General features: G+C 45.6%; 1 protein-coding gene across 3 annotated transcripts in view; it reads right to left on the bottom strand.

The window, feature by feature from the left end:
• Nucleotides 1-413: 413 nt before the first annotated feature.
• The window catches only part of Ccdc69 (coiled-coil domain containing 69), a 34,642-nt gene continuing 14,309 nt past the window's right edge, over nucleotides 414-20,746 (bottom strand). For 2 of the 3 annotated variants that reach the window (XM_052195361.1, XM_052195362.1), the window contains 6 exons: nucleotides 11,121-11,196; nucleotides 5,745-5,818; nucleotides 3,626-3,727; nucleotides 3,094-3,213; nucleotides 1,824-1,921; nucleotides 414-1,239 (listed from right to left, as the gene is read on the bottom strand). In XM_052195361.1, coding sequence (XP_052051321.1) covers nucleotides 1,158-1,239; nucleotides 1,824-1,921; nucleotides 3,094-3,213; nucleotides 3,626-3,727; nucleotides 5,745-5,818; nucleotides 11,121-11,196 — 552 coding nt within the window. In that variant the 3' untranslated portion in view covers nucleotides 414-1,157. The remainder of the gene's footprint in view (nucleotides 1,240-1,823; nucleotides 1,922-3,093; nucleotides 3,214-3,625; nucleotides 3,728-5,744; nucleotides 5,819-11,120; nucleotides 11,197-20,746) is intronic. The other variant, XM_052195363.1, reaches the window with a different exon arrangement.

Here is a 20,746-nt window from a genome sequence, read left to right as displayed (position 1 = left end):
CTGAAGAAAATATAAGACATACCTTCTAAGAACACACCACAGGAGAGGATTAGCGCCTCCTGACAAATGTGTTTTGAATAGGACATACCCCCATAGATTCGCATGTGTTAAATGCATGGTCTCCAGGTGGTGGCGCTGTTTGAGAAAGTTTTGGAACCTCTAGGCCTCTTCATTACAGGAGGAAGTTGATGGGGGTGTGTGGGCCTTTAGGTTTAATAGCCTTGCCCTTGGTTTTCTGATTGCTGATGTCCTGTGACTATGAGGCCTCAAGTTCCTGCCACCATGATGAACTCTATCCCTCAAGAACCCTAAGCTGAAATAAGCCCCTCCTCCCTTATGCTGCTTTTGTCAGGGTGTTTTATTACAGCGACAGGAAGGTGACCAAGACCACAGAGAATAAAATATACCCTCACTGAAAAGAACATGAAAATAGAGTTTTATTTTAACAAAAAAAATTAATTTTCACATTAAGACCCTAGATAAATATGCTTAAAAATAGTAACAGTGCTTAGCTCTAGAGCAAATTCAACCCTTTATCTGGCTGGATGTGGTGGCACATGCCCACTATGTTCCCAGCACTCAGGAGGCTGAGGCAGAGTGACTTTGAGTTCAAGGTCAGGCTACGTGTTGACATCCCACTCATTAAAAACAATACTGTGTTCCTTTTTCTTGGAGTGTGTCTTCTACAGTTTTTCTCTGAGTCAGAGTTCTGGGTGTGGCACTAAGAACTTGATACATTGGTGAACTGTCAGCAAGGCTGATGATCTGGGATTGGGGTTGCCCCCAGTTTGTCCAATGGTACAAATGGCTCCAGCTGCCACGGGAGAAGTCTTGAATGCCCTCCTGAGGACAGAGCCAAGGGAGGAAGATAACTACCTGCTGTTCCCTGGAACGACTAAGGGAAGGCACTTCTTGGAGAGGCCTTGGGGCCCAACCCCCCCCCCCATCAGCTCTGTAGCAGTTTCCCTCTTCCTCCCACCTCATCCATCCTGGGAGAAGAATGGAGTAACTCTTGCTCTCTTCTCCACAGAGTCTTTGGAGGGAGTGGTGAGTCTGGAAACCACAGTGGGCCCAGGCCCTGCACCTTTACATGGAAGGCACCTTTGAGGTGCATCAGGTAAGATGGAGGAGGTGCTGGCCTCAAGGACTCAGATGGTTCAATGGCTCCTCCGTCTGCTGCAGCAGTGGCCATCCTGTGACTCCTTTTCGAGGTCCTGAAGTAGGTCTTTCCGGAGCTGCCTGTGGTACAGACAGAGCAGGGGTTTCCTGATGGAGTGACTATTACTTGAACCAACCTGTCCCTCCAGGAAGCCTTCCCTGGGGGGAGTCATCATCTCTCTCTCCAAGGTGTTTCCCCCAATCCCAGCTTCCTGTCTGTATGTGAGGGGTGATTTTCTTTGTTGTTCAAGTGCCAAATCTCACAGGTTGGAACTCTGGGTGGCTCTGGGCTGAGCCTCCCTGCCTAGCTGGGTTACATGGGGTGGCATGGTGTTTCGGATTCCTTGCCAGCAAATGGGGATCTGGAGGAGGATTCCACCAGAAAATATGTCACATATTCAACAGCCTGTGACACGGGACATCAGCACCCACTTACAAAGCCTCGGGACCGATTTGTTCCACGCATGCCTGCCTAGGTAGATTGTTTCCTGTTTCCTGTTTCTCATGTTGAAAAACAGGGCTTCCCTACTCCCAGGGAGAGAGGAGTCACGTTCCCAAGACAGGTCCTGGGGCCACTTGTCATTCCAGTCCCCAGGCTCTTCCAGGTCCCTCCCAGCTGGAGGCTTTGGCAGAAGGATGGGGGTGGCAGGAAGGGGGATGGCTACCTTGACACGGCCACCCGGTTCCCAGCTTGGAATTGTAGGTCCTCAACCTCCTGCCGCAGGGTGGTGTTTTTCAATGCTAAGATCAGATTTTTTTCTTTCTGTAACAAACCAAGGAGCTTGGCATGGAGTGGTTCACTCACTCTTAGCACAGTGGGCACCATCACCTCTCCCCTGGACACTACTTCATTCCAGATTAGCATTTTGCTTTATGGAGCAAGAAGCTAACTGGAGACAAGGTCAGAGTTAAGATGGACCGTCCACTTGGCTTTTGTTACTGAAGAGTATTTAAAAACAACAAAAAAAAAAAAACAGTGCTGGTAGGATGGCTCAGGTAGGCAGGCCTGGGGAGATGGCTCAGTGGCTAAGAGTACTGGCTGCTCATTCAGAGGACCCCGGGTTGATTCCCAGCACCCACATGGCTTCTCATAACTGTCTGTAACACCAGTTCCTGAGATACAATACCTTCTTTCTGGCCCCAGTGTACATGGGGTGCACAGCCATACATGAAGGCCAAACACTCACACACACAAAATGAAAATAAATCTTAATTTTTTTTTTTAAAAAAGGGTTTTAAAAAAGGTAGCTGGGGGCAAAGAGGACAAGGGGGAGAAGGGGGGAAAGAGGAGAAGGGGGAGAAGGGGGCAAAGGGTGTTTCCTGCCAAGCTGGACAATCTGAGTTCAATCCCAGAAACTGGCATAGTGAAAGGAAAAAACTCACTCCTGCAAGCTGTCATCTGACTTCCTTTAAGTGTATGCCATGACAAACACTCACACATCCAGACATACACAAAATCAATCAATCAATCAATCAATCAATCAATCAATCAATCAGTCAGTCAACCAAGCAAATAAAAACCCAAACAAACCAAGTCCACAAGTTGACAGATCCTAAGGGTGACGCTGCCCCAGGATTCTGAGACCTCAGTTCCAGAACTTCAAAGGGCCTTAGCTCCCCAGTTGCACCTTTACTAAGGCTAGCCTCCTTGTCTGCCTGGCCTGTGGGCCTCACCTCTTTTTAGCCTCTGCCTGAAGTGTGACAGTTGCCATCCCTACTGAGGAGCCAGGCTGCTGGGGCCCAGTGCTGCCCTAGTTACAGCAACCAGAGGGCCCAAGAAACCACAGGAGTCAGGTGACAAAGAGTCACTGCCTGACTCCTGCAAGAATGGCAGAGCCAAGCTGGCAGGGGTGGGATGAGGGGCAGGGGTGGGGAATAAACTGGAACCGGCAATGCCCAGAAGCAGCAGCATCGAGCTGCGGGCCCAGCACTGACCAGCATCTCCAGGAGGAGCAGCTGCTTCTCGAGCTCATGAATTCGCTCATTCTTCATCTCAATAACATGGTGCAAACTCTCCAGCTCTTGCTCCCAGAATGGGCCAGGGCTCCCATAATCCTAGAGAAGGACACAGAAGGGTCCCATCAATCAGCAGGAAGGGACACGAGTCCTCCCTGTTCCCCATCCTCCCAGACACTCACTGCATTGGTCTTGTGTGATTTCGCAGCCATGCTCCACTTATTTCTCAGATCCCCCCCAGGGGCATGTGCCTGGTGGGTGCACAGTTTGGTAGGCTGACACACTACCTTGTGTCGGATTGGCTAGTTGCCCCAAGTTCTCTCTCAGCTCTCTGGAGCTGAGTGCTTCACCATCTATCTGTCTGCCTCTCTCAGTGTGAATTGAGGATCCTCTTGCTTCTGGGCTCTTGTGAAGGTGAATTTGTCAGGTTTGAGGCTTGCTCTCTAGGGTTGCCTGCCCATGACCTTCCCATAGCATCAAGGATAAAGGTCTGCCAGGGTTCCGTACCTACCTGGATGTGGTTTCTATAGAGTCGGCTAAGGATGGACCCGTCCACCTTGTTCATCTTGGCTTGCGTGGCCTCCTGGGGTGGGACATGTCTTGCACAGGTGTTCTGGGGAAGGGAGCGGGAGGGAGATAACTAAGAGCCTGGCCTGTCAAGGTGATTCTCACTATACCAGTAAAAAAATGGGAGGGCATTGCGATTCTGGCCTACACCGTATACTGCACAGCAGAGCAGGCTGAATCCATTGCATCTGAAGTTTGAGACACTCCAGGACCACCTCTCACCGTAGAGCTTTTAATGGCACCTGTGATGGTTGATACCGATTGATAACTTTACAAGGTCTAGAGTCACCAAGAGAGAATGTTTCTAGATCAGGTTAACTGGGGTGGGAAGAGCCCACTTTTTATTTTCTATATTCAGGGTCATGCACTGGCTATAGAGGACAGAGCAACTGAACACCAGTGTCTGTCATTCTCTGCTTCTTAAGTGAGTACAACTCAACCAGCTGCCACATCTTCCCGCCATAATGGAATGACTCAAACCATAAGTCAACACGAACTCATCCTTCCTGAAGGTGCTTCTTGTCAGGTATTTGATCAGAGTTGTGAGAAAAGTTAACTAATGCTGATCCCTAAACTCTTGGGATGATATCCTGGTTATTTAAGACCAATGTCAACCTACATTCAAAGTCCAGCCACGTTGAGCTCTACTTGTCTATGTAGTGGCTCAGCCTCACACCCTACCTCGACCTCAGGGCATGCTCTCTCTGTGCCTTTCCCCTGACAGGGATCTCCTCAGCCATTCCCCTTGTGGCAGAGTCTAACTTCTTCCTATGCTCACAACCTCAGCGCCACCCTCCTCCCCTGGCCTTCCGACACCCCTGGCATCTTGGACTTCCTTAGACAACCTGTTTCTGCCCCTTCATCCATGCTTTTTTTTTTTTAATTTTTTAAAATTTTTTTTTGGTTTTTCAAGACAGGGTTTCTCTATACAGCCCTGGCTGTCCTGGAACTCACTCTGTAGACCAGGCTGGCCTCGAACTCAGAAATCTGCCTGCCTCTGCCTCCCAAGTGCTGGGATTAAAGGCGAGTGCCACCACTGCCCGGCCTCGTCCATGGTTTTGAGCAAGTTGCTTGATGCTGCTTTAGGACTCTCTTCCTGTGATTCCTCACTGAAGCATCCCAAGCATCTTCCAGGCTGAGACCTCAGCCCTCTAGGAAGTCTCTCTGAACGCCTGCAGTCTGTGCCATCTCCAAGATCCTCCTGACAATCCTTGGTAAATGCTCTACCTTCCTCTCTGTTGCTATGGGATAAAACATCCCAACACAAAGCAACTTTGGGACAAAGAGGATTCATTTCAGCTTAAAATTCCAGGTTACGGTCCATCATTGTGGGGAAGTCAAGTTCCCCACAGGAAGGAACTTTAAACAGCTAGACGCAGCACAATCACAGTAAATAAATGAAAACAAACAGGGAAATGAATGGATCCATGGTTACCTGCTTGGTGGTGCTCAGTGTGATCTCCCCACCCTGGCATAGCTCAGGGCCCTCTGAATTCCCTGGGGGTTGGGTGCCCACATCAGGCTGGTCTTCCCGGTTAGCTTAATTGAGATAATACCCCGAGGGACAATTCAATGCAGACAATTACTCATTAAGACTTTCTTCCCAAGCTATTCTAGGTTATGTCAAGTTAACAATTAACAAAAAAATGCTGATGGGTTGGAGATGTGGCTCAACGCCACCTTCTCTTCTAGAGGATCTCAGTTCGGTTTCCAGTACTTACATGATGGCTCACAACTATCTACAGCTCTTTCCAGACATACAGGTGGTGCATAGACATACATACAGACAAAAACATACACATGAAATGATAATAAAATTAATTAATACCTCCTCTCCCCAAAAAACCCAAAGCAGATAATTACCATAGGAAAGGAGGCCAACTTTAATTTCAAGTCAAGTCCCCCTCAACTATCTGGTCACCACATCAAAGGACCAGAACACATGGAAAGCAAGTACTTTGGTCCCCTATAATCTAGGTGTCATTTTTGGCTGCTTTTGGGGTGCACATGGCTTCCTTGTCATTTCTCTACTTCCCACACCCAAATTGCCAGGCCCTTCTCACCTGCAACGAGGCGTTGGCCTCCTGGACACAGTCACTAAGAGCATCTTTCTCCTGTGCATTCGAGGTCTGCGGGACTGTGAAGAAAGGAGAGCTCTATAAACTTACTTTCCCCAAAGCCTCTGTGGAGTTTCTTAAAGTACAGAAGGTTCTGATGGTCATGTGGGGCCCACAGGACCCAGGAGCTGAGCCATGGTCTTCTTCATCCTTCTCTCCCCATGAGCTGTGCTGGTGAGAGTTTATTGTCAACTGGATACAGTCCAGAGTCACTTAAGAAGAGGGAACCTCAACTAAGGGATTGGCAGGGTCACATTGGCCTGTGGGCATGTCTGTGGAGCACTGACTTCTAATTGATGTGGGAGGATTTAGCCCACTGTGGTAGGACAGGTGGCCTGGGCTGTGTAAGAAATTAGCTAAGCAGCAGGGTGGTAGTGGCACACGCCTGTAATCCCAGCACTCTGGGAGGCAGAGGCAGGCGGATTTCTGAGTTTGAGGCCAGCCTGGTCTACAGAGTGAGTTCCAGGACAGCCAGGGCTATACAGAGAAACCATGTCTTGAAAAAACCAAATCCAAAAAAAACCAAACCAAAACAAAACAAAAATTAGCTAAGCATGGATAAATGAGGGCTGGTGAGCAGGCTAGCAATTGGCATTTGTCCAAAAATCCTGTCTCCAGGTTCCTGCCTTGAGTTCCTGTTCTGACTTCTCTCAGTGATGGGAGTATGAACTAGAAGTTTAAGCCAATAAACCCTTTTCTCTCTAGGCTGCTCCTGATGAGTGAGAATGGTTCATTACAGCTACAGAAGGAAAGCAGTACTGGAGTCAGAGACATTTGTAGGGTTTAACAAATAAATCCCTGGGAAATAGAAACATCTCCTCCTGGGAGAGAGTGAACCCCACCAGAGCAGGAGGGCACTGTCAAAGCTCAGATGCAAGGACCCTGCAGCAGGCATGATGGCATCCTGCTGCAGCAGCTAGGAGAGAGGTGTACAGCTGAGGCTGGGCCATGAAATCACAAAAAGGACAGAGCACCTGTGGCAGGAATCCCCAAAGTCCTGCCTCCTTTTCTGTTAGAGAATGATAGCAAGTGACTCAAAGTCCATCACCCTCAACTGTGAAGTGGGGTCAAGAAGCTCTGCCGGGTTGTCTGTAAGGGCAGGATTCAGGGGAAAGAGACCAGGTCTTCTCAGAGGGGCAGTGCAGAGTGCTGGAGATGGGCCCATTCCACAATAGGTCTGGTGAGACTTACCATTCCACCTTCCCACAGACCCAGTTGGGATCCAGTCTTGACTGAGCACTCAAAAATAGCCAATCAATGATCAGGCAGAGAAATGCAACAGGGGTGATAGGAAGAGGGAGTTAACTATAGCCAAAGGCCAGAGTCATAGAGAGCAGCATCATAGAAGAGAGAGCTCACAGCAAGATGTGGTGGCTCACATCTGTAATCCCAGTAGTTGGAAGGCTGAGATGGGGGATCACCAGAAGTTTAAAGCTAGCCCAGGTTACAGAGTGAGACCTTGTATTAAACAAAACAAGACAAGACAAGACAAAACCAAACCAAAATACACCCCAAACAAAATCAGCCAGCCAGCCAGCCAGCCAGCCAGCCAGCCAGCCAGCCAGCCAGCCAGTCAGCCAACCAGCCAGCCAGCCAGCCAACCAACCAACCAACCAACCAACCAACCAATCAATCAAACAAGCAAGCAAAAATCAGGGTAGTATCATACATCTTTTATCCCAGACTTGGGAGGCTGAGGCAGGAAGTTCTCAGGGAGTTTGAGGCCAGCTTGATTTACATAGCAAATTCCAGGCCAGCTAAGGCTATATAGTGAGATCTGTCTTAAACAACAATAACAACCATCAGCAACAAAAATGCCAAATACATCTTTGCTTGGGTTAAGTAAGGTGTCACTATGATGATCTGAGTTTGATACCTAAGACCCATGTGGTAGGAGAGAACTTGCACAAGGAGTCCTCTGACCTCTACGCCTATGCTGTGGTATGCACTCACCTACACACACACACACACACACACACAAATAAATAAAATATACTTTATGGAAAAAAAGGAAACAGAAAAATAGGAAGAAATTCTGACTACCAGAAAAATGGAATTGGCATGCTCCTGGGCTTCACAGTGGGTCACTCGGCATCTATATATTTATTGTACTAAATATTATTAAACCAATCCCACAGGTTTTCCCATGTAGGCAGAGAAGGCAGATTTTAGACAAAAACTGGACAGATGCTGAGCTTTCTGTTTAGCTGTCCTCCAGGGGTCCAAATTCTATTGCAGAACATTCTGCACCAATGTTACAATGTTTCAAGGTTATGAAACTCATTCAGACCTCTGTCCTAGTTACTATGTTTCTGGGAAGAAGGATTGAATGCCCAGGGAGAAGCAAATCTTCATGAAAAAGATCACTTTTAAGGACCAAATCTAGATTTCTAGACTTCCAGGAACTACACAAACACAGACAAGTTATTGTCTAAACTTGCTCCCCCATCCCCAATCAGGCAAGGTCTTACATTGTAGCCCATGCTGGCTTCAGTTTCCCTGTCATCCTTCTACTTCAGTTTCCTGAGTGCTGGATTATAGGCAGCCTTAATTTTTGTAGCTATACTTGGTAACATGCTTGCTACAGTGTTAAATGAAAAACAACAAGGACTAGAGGGAGGCTCCTGGTCAAGAGCATCTAATACTCTTACAGAGGATCAGAGTTCAATGAGCACAGCTCATAATCTCCTGTAATTCCAACTGCAAGGAATCCTGATGCCCTCTTTTGGCCTCTGAAGGTACTGTACACACAAGGGGCTACACACACACACACACACACAAATATTTTAAAGAACAAGATATAAAATTTATACATGAATGCTGTTTGATCATGACAGCTTATAAAGGAAGCACTTTGGAGGCAGGCATGGTGGCTCATGCTTTTAGTCTCAGCACTCAGAAGGCAGTGACAAGTGGATCTCTGTGAGTCAAGGCTAGCCTGGTCTACAGAGTGACTTCCAGGACTCGTTCAGACTTCTGTCCTAGTTACAGTGTTTCCAGTTACTATGTAGCCAGAGTTGCATAGCAAGACTTTGTCTTGAGAAAAAAGAAACCAAAAAAATAATAATTCTGGAATTATTATTCTGTGTGTTCATTTTCAAGGTCAATTTTAATGCTGTTACAACATATATAACTTTACAAACTATCTATATAAATGCTAACAGTACACAAAAGTATGTCAACCAGTTAGTAGTTAGGGAAATGCAGATCAAAAGTTCAATAAACCAGGCATGGTGTCACACCCCTGTGACTTCAGTACTTAGGAGGCTGACGTTAGGCTGGTTGGCTTAGTGAGATCCAGTCTCAAAAGCAAACACATTGGCTGGGTGTGGGAGCACATGCCTTTAATTCCAACACTCAGGAGGCTGAGGCAGGAGGTTCATTGCAAACTGCAAGTCAGGCTAGGCAATTAGTAAGTTCCAGGTCAGCCAGGGTTACACAGTGAGATTATGTCTCAAATAATAGCAAACGAACAAGAAAACCAAACAGACACCCACAATGAGATGCCACTTCGTGCTCACCACAGTGATGACAGAGATGGACAAACAATACACATTAATAAGGCTGGGGAGACACTGGGATCTTCACACCTTACTGGGAAGAACATGAAATAGGACAGCTGCTATGGAAAAGAGTTTGGGAGTTTCTCTGAAGGCTAAGAATAGAAATGCCATATTTTCCTTCTACATGTAAAGTGAGGTGAAATAAAAACACCCATTGGAGCATGCACTTGGTAGGCTAGTGGTACCATTCACAGTGGCTGGAGGTAAAGACAGCTTAAATATCCATGATGAATAAGTAAAGTATGCTACATCCATTCAGTGGAGTATTACTCAGCCATAAAAAAGAAATGGAGTCCAGATGTATGTTGTAACACAGAAGCATCTTGTTGGGTGAAGTAAGCTAGGCTAATGTCATTTATATGAGTCTGATGCCATGAAATCAGAGAACAGGTTAGTAGCTGCCAAAGGCTTATGGGAAGATAAGGAGTGACTTCTGCTGGGTGTTTCTTTTAGGGGTGAGGAGAATGGTTTTTAACTGAGTGGTAGTCATGATTGCATTTACAATGCATTTAGTGTCACACATACCAATGTTGTATGTGTGTTTTACCAATCTGGAAAAATCTGTATACATGAACTTGGTCATTTCAATTCAAGTTATTTAATAACTATTAATGTGACCAAAACCCCTATTTAATTAAAAATTAATTTAAGTGTGTATGCACACGTATATACTGTCTGTCTGACTGTCTGTCTGTCTGTCTGGGGTTTATGTACATAAGTGCAATCCCTGTGGAAGCCAGAGAGAGCCCCCATAACTGGAGTTACAGGTGGTTGTAAACTTCCAGATGTGGGTGCTCAGGTCTTCTGGAAGAGCAGCATATAGTGTCAACTGTTGAGCCATCGCTTCAGCCTTTGCTTCATTTTTTTTTTTTTTTTTTTGTTTTTGAGACCAATTTTTGCTGTGTCACTCAATTGGCTTTTAACTCACTATGTTGCCCAGACCGGCCTCAAACTTAACAGTGGTCCTCTTTCCTTTATCCTTGTGTGTAATGGGATTACATGGCCATGAGCCATGTCTGACTATCCTTGATATAACTTATTTTATATTCGTGTGTGTATATGGTGAGTGTACTGTGTGCATGCATATGTGTATGTGTGTTGCACATGCAGAGGTCAGAGGCTAACCTGATGTTGCCCTTGTGTGCCATTGCATACATAGGTTAGTTGGCCAGTGAGATTCTGGGGATTCTCCCGTCTCTACCACCCAGCTCACCACATGGGAACAGAATAGACACACACTGTGGTCCTTCTTTACATACATTCTGGGGACCTGAACTCGGGTCCTCACACTTGTACAAGATGCATGTTACCCACTGAATCATCTCTGCAGCCTCATCCTAGCCATAATTTTTAGGCATCATCATTGTTTGGACTGAAAATGGTTGTTAAAAGTGATTTCATTTGTACAGGTTTTCTAGCTCCCGACTCTTTCCCTTTTTGAGACATGGTTTGGAGTCTCCCAGACTGACCTCCACTTTGTGTGTAACATCGATTTGCCTTGAATTCCTGACTCTCCTGTTGCTGTCATCTCCAGCTGCTGGGATTACAGATGTGTGCTGGTATGCCCCACCTGAGGTAGGCAGACTTCCCAGAGATGCTTTTAAAAGGAAAGAAAAATGGGTGTGGCAGGGAGGATGCTCAAACAAAGGATAGCAAAGCATGATGACAGAACGTTAAAGGCGCACCCCAAGGAAAATCCCATCACCCTCCGAATCCGACAGGCCCATGAGGAGCCGCCTGGGGCCTCTCTAATTCTCACCTTGCCCAGCCTCCTCATGATTTCCTTCCAGGATCCTTCCCTCTTTGTCCAGTGTCTCCAGTTCTGCTTCTTCCACCTAGAGAGAAGAGTAGGTCAGGCTTGAGATTGGGTGGGCACATTGTCTCTCAACAGCCCAATCCATACAGCCTGGGGCTTCTCGGAACTGGGTGATTAGCGCCCTACTTCCTCTATGACTGATGGGAAGGATGGTGAGCCAGGGCAGAAGCCCTCTGAGACATAGCAGGCCTCAGAGATTCTACCATCCTTAGGTTCAGATAAGCTGCCAGACGACTGCCAAGGTAGAAAGGTCTTTTATTGCTGCTCTTCCTTCTGAAGGGCAGGACTGGCCTCTGCTGGTCTACATGAAGCATCCCCCCCTTTCACACTGCTTCGAGTTGTAAAGGCTGCAGGTCATTTCTGCCTATTGCTCTCAAGTCCCTGATCTGGGGTTCTGTGAGTCAGGTCCCTGGCGTGAGACCACAGAGACCAGAGAATAGCAGCAGGTCCCATCTTTCCAGGCTGACACTTGCAACAGTCCCACTGTCTCACATCTGAGCTGTGCGACAGACCCACTGTACTCTGAAGGCAAGATTCAGGTGACAGAGTCTATCACAGATGTCCCAGGAGAGCCCATGTGTCCATGGGGCAGCTCCTTTCCCCTCAGGCACTGGTGCCCATTCATATAAAAGAGTCCACAGTTAAAGATTCTGCAGGTCAGGGGTGGGGACCAGCAACATCAGGACAGTTATGTTACTGAAACACACTACAGACCCACAGATGCGCACATCTGACTCACCCTCGTAGAAGAAGTGGGCTTCTGCTAAGTTCATCTAAGCAAATGATATTTTGGTGCATTCAAGTGGGGGGGGGTCCTGGAGGACATGAGTCCCTGTCTTCCTGGTGCTATCCGAGGCGACACCCTCCTTGTCTACAGTTCCCTGAAGCTTGTCTGCCTAGACCATCAGAGCCCAACAGACGTTCTTTTAAAAGACTCTTCATGGGACTGGAGAGATGGAGCAGTGGCTAAGAGTCCTCCCTTCTCTTTCAGAGGACCTGAGTTCTATTCCCAACACCCAACCCTGGTAGCTCACACCCTCCTATATCTCTACTGCAGAGGATCTGATACCCTCTTCCGAGCCTCTCCAGACAGCTGAGCATGCATGCGCATGCATGTGAGCATGCACACGAAAATAAATTTTAAATATATTTTTTGGTGTGGGTATGGGTTGTATGGAGGTCAGAGGTGTCAGCCCTCACCTGCCACCTGGTTTGAGACATCCTCTGGGCTGGCTGGCCTCCAAGATTCCAGAATTTCTCCTGTCTCTGCCTCCCATCTCACTATAGGAGCGTGGGATTACAGATGTGTGCCACCAAGTCTGTCTTTACAAGGGTTCGGATCTCAGGTCCTCACGGTTGCATGGCAGATGCCTTATCTGTCAAGTCCTTTCCCCAGGCTCTTAAACTTTAAAATATCATTTACTGGGCTATAAAGATGGTTCAGCAGGTAAAGGCTCCTGTCACTAAATCTGACAACTTGAGTTTGATCCCTGGGGCACACATGGTAGAAAGAGAGGCCTGACTCTTGCAGGTCATGGTCTGATTTTCACATATGCAGTGCAGCATGCGTGTACCCCTTTCCACAAACAAATACAATGTGATTAAAATAAAATCACTTTAACTTATTTGTGTGCATGTGTGTGCGTGTGAGTGTGTGTGTGTGAGTGTGCATATGTGGAGATCAAGCATCAGCTTGTGGAATCAATTTTCTTCTCTTATCCCTTAACCTCTGGGAACTGAACTCAGGTCTTCAGCCTTGGCAGCAGAATCTTCAGGTGCTGTGCTTTTTCACTGGCTCCCACTACTCTTTTAAAAAGCCACCCTGAGATCCCAGAGAGATGGCTACGTGGTTTCGAGCACTGACTGCTCTTCCAGAGAACCTGGGTTCGATTTCTAGCATCCACTTGACAATCCCAGGGGATTGGATGCTCTCTTCTGGCCTTCGTGGGCACCCATAAGCATGAAGGCATCTCCCCCACCCCCAACGCCCCAGATGAAAACAAAATAAACATTTTTTTAAGCTACCCATTTAAAGCCAGACATGTAATCTCAATACTGAGGCAATAGAGATAGGAGGTCTGGAAGTTCATGGTCAACTTTGGTAACACAGTGAGTTTGAGGCCAGCCTAGGGTATATTAGCCACTCTCAAAGCAACAAGAACAAACAAACAGAAGTCACCCATTGTAATGAAGCAATCAGTTTCAAATTATGCAGATTCAACCGCAGAGATTCAAAACTTCAGAACTTTGAAGACTGATTGTGGGCATATCTCCTATGTACAGTTAAAGACAACTGGCTGGCTAGATAATGTTGAGAAAACACTTGTACATCTGCCTAAGCCTTTCCTCAGTGCTTCCACAGCAAGGGAGGGAACTGAGACAGAAGCGGGGAGGAAGGGCTCAAGAATGAGCTGGGAATGGGGAACAAGAAATGCTAGGCCTGGCTGCTTGAGTTGGCTTCAATCTGAATTTCCTGTACCACTTTCCTCCTGATCCATGACCTTGACCCCTGACTAACACAGCCTGGTCATTGCATGAAACTTCCTGCATACCTTATTTCTAGATAATTTTTCAAGCCTTTGTCAGTGCACAAAGGCCTCTGATCTCATATGTGTTATCTATTCTGGACTTAAAAAGCCCTCTAAACATCTCCCAGCATGCCAGACAAGTGTTTTTACCAGTGAGCTACACCCCAAAAGTGTTTCGTAAAATCAGTTGACACTTTATTTAGCAACTGTGGGCGTGTGTGTCTCTCATATATGTGTGAAGGCCAGAGGTCAGCCTGTGGGAGCTAGTTCTCTCCCTTCACTATGTGAGTCCTAGGGACTGAACGCAGGTCATCAAGTACCCTTATACCCAGACTGTGTGTGTGTGTGTGTGTGTGTGTGTGTGTGTGTACCAGATGCATATGGGTGCTTCTCGGGACCAGAAGAAGGTATCTATCTCCAGGAGCTAGAGTTACTGGAGTTACTGACAGATGTTAGCTGGTAAATCATCTCTGTAGCCCCCATGAATTTTTTAAAAAGACATAGTTTCATTAGATGCTGGAAAAGCCTTTGATAAAATCCAACATCCCAGTCAGGCAGTGGTACATCTTTAATCCCAACACTTGGGAGGCAGAGACAGGTGGATTTCTGAGTTAGAGGCCAGCCAGCCTGGTCTACAGAGTGAGTTCCAGGACAGCCAGGGCTACACAGAGAAACTGTCTTGAAAAACAACAACAACAACAAAAAAAATCCATTATCTAATATCCCTTCCTGACGGAAGTCTCCATATCTATTTAATATAGTACCTAAAGTTCTAACAAGAGCAGTAAGACAACTAAAGGAGATCAGGGGGATACAAATTGGAAAGGGAGAAGTCAAAGTATCACTTTTGCAGATGATATGATATACATAATTGACCCCAAAAATTCTGCCAGAGAACTCCTAGCTGATAAACACCTTCAGTGAAGTGGCTAGATATAAGATTAACTGACAATGACAATGACAACAACAACAGCAGCAGCAGCAACAAATCAGAAGCTTTCCTATATACAAAATATAAACAGACTGAGAAAGAAATCAGGGAACAACACCCTTCACAATAGCCACAAATAATATAATCTTGATGTAACTCTAACCAAGCATTGGAAAGACCTGTATGACAAGAACTTCAAGTTTTTGAGGAAAGAAATTGGAGAAGGTATCAGAAGTTAGAAAGATCTCCCATGCTCATGAATCAGTAGGATTAACATAGTAAACAAGTTCATCCTACCAGAAGCAATCCACAGATTCAATGCAATCCCCATCAAAATTCTAACACAATTCCTTACAGACTTTGAAAAAAAATACTCAACTTCATATGGAAAAACAAACAAACAAAAAAACAGGATAGCTAAGACAATTCTGTATAATAAAAGAACTTCTGGAAGTATCACCACCCCTGATTTCAAATTGTACTACAAAGCAATAGTAATAAAACTAGCATAGTATTGACCTAAAAACAGTCAATCAATGGAATTGAAGACCCAGGTGTAAATTTGCACACCAATAGACACCTAATTTTTTACAAAGAAGCCAAAATTATACAATGGATGAAGAAAGCATTGTCAACAAATGGTGCTGGTCAAACTGGATGTCTGCATGTAGAAGAATGTAAATAGATCCATATCTATCACCCTGCACAAAATTCAAGTCCAAGGGGATCAAAGACCTCAACCATAAAACCAGATACATTAAACCTGATAGGAGAGAAAGTGGGGAACAGTCTTGAATGCATTAGCTCAGGAGACAACTTCCCAAACAGAGCACCAACAGCAGAAGCACCAAGATCAACAATTAATAAATGTAACCTCAGGCAACTGAAAAGCTTCTGTAAGGCAAAGGACACCATCAACAAGCAAAACAGAATCCTACAGAAATGTGAAAAGATCTTCACCAACCTCACATCCAGCAGAGGGATAATTTCCAAATATATAAAGGCCTTAAGAAACTAGACAGCAACAAACCAAACAATCCAATTAAAAAATAGGGTACACGCCGGGCGGTGGTGGCACAATCCTTCAATCCCAGCACTTGGGAGGCAGAGGCAGGCGGATTTCTGTGTTTGAGGTCAGCCTGGTCTACAGAGTGAGTTCCTGGACAGCCATGGCTACACAGAGAAACCCTGTCTCAAACAACAACAACAACAACAACAACAACAACAACAACAAAAATATGGTACAGATCTAAACTGAGAATTCTCAATAGAGGAATTTCAAGTGGCTGAGAAGCACTTCAAGAAATGTTCAGCATCCTTAGCCATCAGGGAAATGCAAATCAAACTGACTCTGAGATTCCATCTTACATCTGTCAGAATCAGATCAAAACTACAAGTGACAGCTCATGCTGGCAAGGATGTGGAGCAAGGGGAACACTCCTCCATTGCTGGTGGGAGTACAAACTTGTACAGCTACTTTGGAAACTGATGTGGCGGTTCTTCAGAAAATTAAGAATCAATATACCTCAAGACCCAGTTATACCACTCTTGAGCATATACCTAAAGGATACTTCATCCTACCACAAGAACACTTGTTCAACTATGTTCATAGCAACTATATTCATAATAGCCAGAAACTGCAAACAATCTAGAAGTCCCTCGACTGAAGAATGAATAAAGAAAATGTGATACATTTATACAATCAAGTATTGCTTAGCTGTTAAAAAAATCTTAAAACTTGCAGGCAAAGGGATGGAACTAGAGAAAAAAATTATTCTGAGTGAGGTAACCCAGACTCAGAAATACAAACATGGTATGTACTCACTGATACGTGGATATTAGCTGTAAAGGATGCATATACTGTCAATCTACAGACCCAGAGAGACTAAGTTACAAGGAGGACTCTAGGGGGTAATGCATGATTCTCCCTGGGAAGGGGAAATGGAATAGATAGTGAGAGAGGACAGGATGGGATGGCATGGGGTAGGTAGAGGAGTGGGGTCAGGAACAGGAGGGATCCAGTGAGAAGTTGGAAAGAGAGAGTACTGGGTGATACAACTGGGAGTCGGGGCATCTTGGGGATGAGCTAGAAATCCAGTGCAATGGAAATTCCCAGAAATCTATGAGGGTGACCCTAGCTAAGACTCCTAGCAATGGGGGATCTAGAGATTGAACCAGCCATCTCCTGTAACCAGGCAAGGCTTCCAGTGGAGAGACTGGGACACCCATCCAGCTACAAAAGGTTCAACCTACAACCTGTCCTGTCTACAAAATGTGCAGGGGTAAAGGTGGCACAGAAATTACAAGGATGGTCAACCAATGACTGGTCCAGCTGAGACCCATGCCATGAGAAAGAGCCCACCTTGACAATATCTGGAGGACTAGGACCCAGAGACTGGATAACTCAGAGACCTAGGATAGAACCAAGCATGACTGGTAAAAAAAAAAAAAAGTCAATAAAATGGTTCCTAATGATAGTAATGCTATATTCTGCTATACTCATAGGTTGATATCTAGCCCAATTGTCACCAGAGAGAATTCACCAAGCAACTGATAGAAACAGATACCGAAACCCACAGCCAAACATCAGGTGGAGCTTGGGGAATCCTATGGTAGAAGAGAGGAGGGACATAAGAAAACCCACAGAACCTGGGCTAATAGGGCTCACAGAGACTGAACTGACAACCAGGCAGCCTGCATGGGACTGACCTAGGCCCTCCACACATATGTTACAGTTTTATAGCTTGGTCTTCTTGTGGGATTCCTAAAAGCAGGAGCGGGGGCTGTCTCTGAGCGTGATGCCTGCATTTGGGCCCCTTTCCCACCTGCTGGGTTCCTCCTAAGGCCTCAGCCAGCCTTAATATGAGGAGAGTTGCCTCTTCTTACTGCAACTTGATATGCCATGTTTGGTTTATATCCAAGAGGAGGAATGGAAGGGGGTAGAGAAAGGAGGGACTTGGAGGAGAAGAGGGAGGGAATACTACAGTCTGGATGTAATATATGAGAGATGAATACATTAAAAAAATATGGTCTCTTGTAGCTCAGGCTGGCCTGAAATTCATGAACCTTCTGCTTCTGCCTCTGCCTCTCAAATCCTTGGTGATGGGTAAATACCACCATGCTCAGCTATAGTTGTATTTAACATCTGATATTTTGTCTCAGCCAGAAGAGATTAAACACTGTGGCCATACCCACATGGCAAAAGGGTTTCAAACCCAATACTCACTGCATGTCTTCTTCAAATGTGTAGGTATCATCACAGGTCATGCAGTGAGGCAGGGGAATGGAGTGGCAGTGACTTGAAACCATGCCAGGCCCCTGCTTAGACTAAGAGACCTTGAGTGTCTTGAGCTAACTACTAAAGATAAGCCAGAAGTCCACAGGCCAGAAGTGAGGTGTCTGGAAGTGATTCTGGTCTTTCTCTCACAGTTCATCCTCTAGTTCAGCATCCTAATCCAGCCATGCCGTGGGCACAGAAGGGCACTGAATCCCTCAGCATCAATGACTGGTTCTCGTCATTACTGCTGTAAGTAAGACTGGCCAGTGTGACCCAAAGCAAATGTCCCAAGAGCATGGGATCTTTTCCTTTTTCTTTTTAAATACGTGTATTTGTGTGCGTGTGTTTGTGTATGACACAGTGCATGTGCGGAGAACAGAGGACAACTTTAGGGAGTCAGTTCTCTCTGCCAGGAGTCCTTGGAGTCATTAGTCTTGGAGACAAACACCTTTACCCCCTAAACCTTTTCACCAGCCTCAAAGGCTCATTCCTTTTTAAAATTTTTTAATTAAAATATTTATTTACTTATTATTCTATTTAATACGTATGAATGTTTTGCCTGTATATATGTATTATCTGTATACCATATGTATGCCTTGTGCCCAAGGAGGTCCAGAAGAGGACATCACATCTCTTAGGACAGGAGTTACACAGTTTTGATCTGTCTTGAGGGTTTTGGGACTTGAACCCATGTCCTCTGGAAGAGTAGTCAGTACTCTTAACCACTGAGCCACTTCTCTGGCCCCAAAGATTTTCTTCTTGGCAAATGGATTATGAGGTGTTTATAAAAACAGCTAAAGTAGGACAGGTGAGACGGCTTAGTGGGTAAGGAGTTTGCTACCAAACCTAACAACCTGAATTCAATTCCCAGGACTCACACGATGGAAGGAGAGAACTGATTGCCACACATTGTCCTCTGTCCTGCACTTGTGTGCATGCACATACACACGTACACACTCTCTCTCACACACAGAGTAAATAAATAACAGCATTGTGAAGCTCTGGTTATGACAAACAAGGAAACTGAGGCCTCATGGACGACATTTCAAGTTAGGTTGCCCCTTGACAGGGTGGTGCTGCAGGCCTATAATCCCAGCATTCAGGAGACTAAAGCAGGGAAAGCGCAGGTTCCAGGCCAACCTGAGTTACATAGAGAGTTCAAAACAAAAATAGGACCAAGTCAGAGCCAGAGAGAGGCTTACTGGTTAAGAGTGCTTGCTGTTCTTCTTCCAGAGAACCAGATTTCAGCTCCCAGGACCCACATCGAGTGGCTCACAATTGCCTGTAACTCCAGCACTAGGGAATCTGATGCTTTTTTTTGGTCTCCATGGGAACCTGCACTCATGTGGCATTCACTTAAATAGACATACACTTTCAAAAAGAAATCATAAAAAATGAAACCCAACAAGCCAGGCAGTGGTGGTGCATGCCTTTAATACCAGCACTTGGAAGGCAGAGGCAGGTGGATCTCTGTGAGTTCAAGGCCAGGACAGTCAGGGATACACAGTGAAACTGTCTCAAAACAAAAAAAACAACAAAGGGAGGGAGGGGGAGAGAGAGAGAGAGAGAGAGAGAGAGAGAGAGAGAGAGAGAACGAGCAAACAAAGGCATGATCATATGCTTTAGTTAGAGCAGAACCACACATCAAAGACCATGTAGAGTTAAGTGATGAAGGCTGAGGTTCTAGATGCACCAAGCTCTGGATTCAAATCTGAAACTCAGGACTGTGTTACCACAGGAGCTCCCAGACCTCAGTTCCCTCAGAATGGTTGAAAGCATCTGCACTGTCAAACTCGACCCAAGAGCTCAGACTCTGCAGGTTCTTGCTTTGTATCTGAGAAACGTGGTACTGAGCTGTGGCAGACCTCACAGCCTGACTCTTCCTCACTGCACAGTGACAGCCCAGGCTCCCTACAGTCGGTTCCTCCCCCCCTTCCCTCCCCATCCCCTTCCTTTGCATTCCTGTGACCCTGAGAATTTGGCTCAGAGCCTTGTACATTGTCAGGCACTTTGCCACTGAGCTACAACACACTTGAGGTCCCTGACACTTTCTTATACTTATATACACAAGGCAACTTTTTTCAGTTACACAGGAGTCAGCATTTGCTGAAGAAATGATGGAAAATACAGAAAAATGTTAAAAGTAAAGTCCTGTGATCCACCCATCAGCCTAGGATACGGCAGCGTATATGATATACCTGCCTAACCACATTTGGAACTGGATTATGTATGGTTTCTAATATCTTTTTTTCTAAGATATTGTGCATATTTATCACATATTAATTAGTCTGTGAATATATTAATTATAGCGACTTAAATGAAATATCCTGGATAACTTAGTTTATAATATTATTGTGAGGTGTCTAGATTATTTCTTTAAGAATTGTTTTCTAGTGCTCAACATCATTAATCATTAGGGAAATGCATATCAAAACAACCCTGAGATTTCACCTTACACCAGTCAGAATGGCTAAGGTCAAAAACTCAGGAGACAGCAGGTGTTGGCGAGGATGTGGAGAAAGAGGAACACTCCTCCACTGCTGGTGGGGCTGTAAGATGGCACAACCACTGTGGAAATCAGTCTGGAGGTTCCTCAGAAAACTGGACATGAGACTTCCAGAGGACCCTGCTATACCTCTCCTGGGCATATACCCAAAGGATTCCCCGGCATGCAATAAAGACACATGCTCCATTATGTTCATAGCAGCCTTATTTATAATAGCCAGAAGCTGGAAAGAACCCTGATGCCCCTCAAAGGAGGAATGGATACAGAAAATGTGGTATATTTACACAATGGAATACTACTCAGCAATTAGAAACAATGAATTCACAA

Source organism: Apodemus sylvaticus, chromosome 10, assembly GCF_947179515.1.
Source record: "Apodemus sylvaticus chromosome 10, mApoSyl1.1, whole genome shotgun sequence".
NCBI classification, from domain to species: Eukaryota; Metazoa; Chordata; class Mammalia; order Rodentia; family Muridae; genus Apodemus; species Apodemus sylvaticus.
The sequence above is the reverse complement of the archived record's forward strand: the minus strand, read 5'-3'. Positions and strand labels throughout refer to the sequence as shown.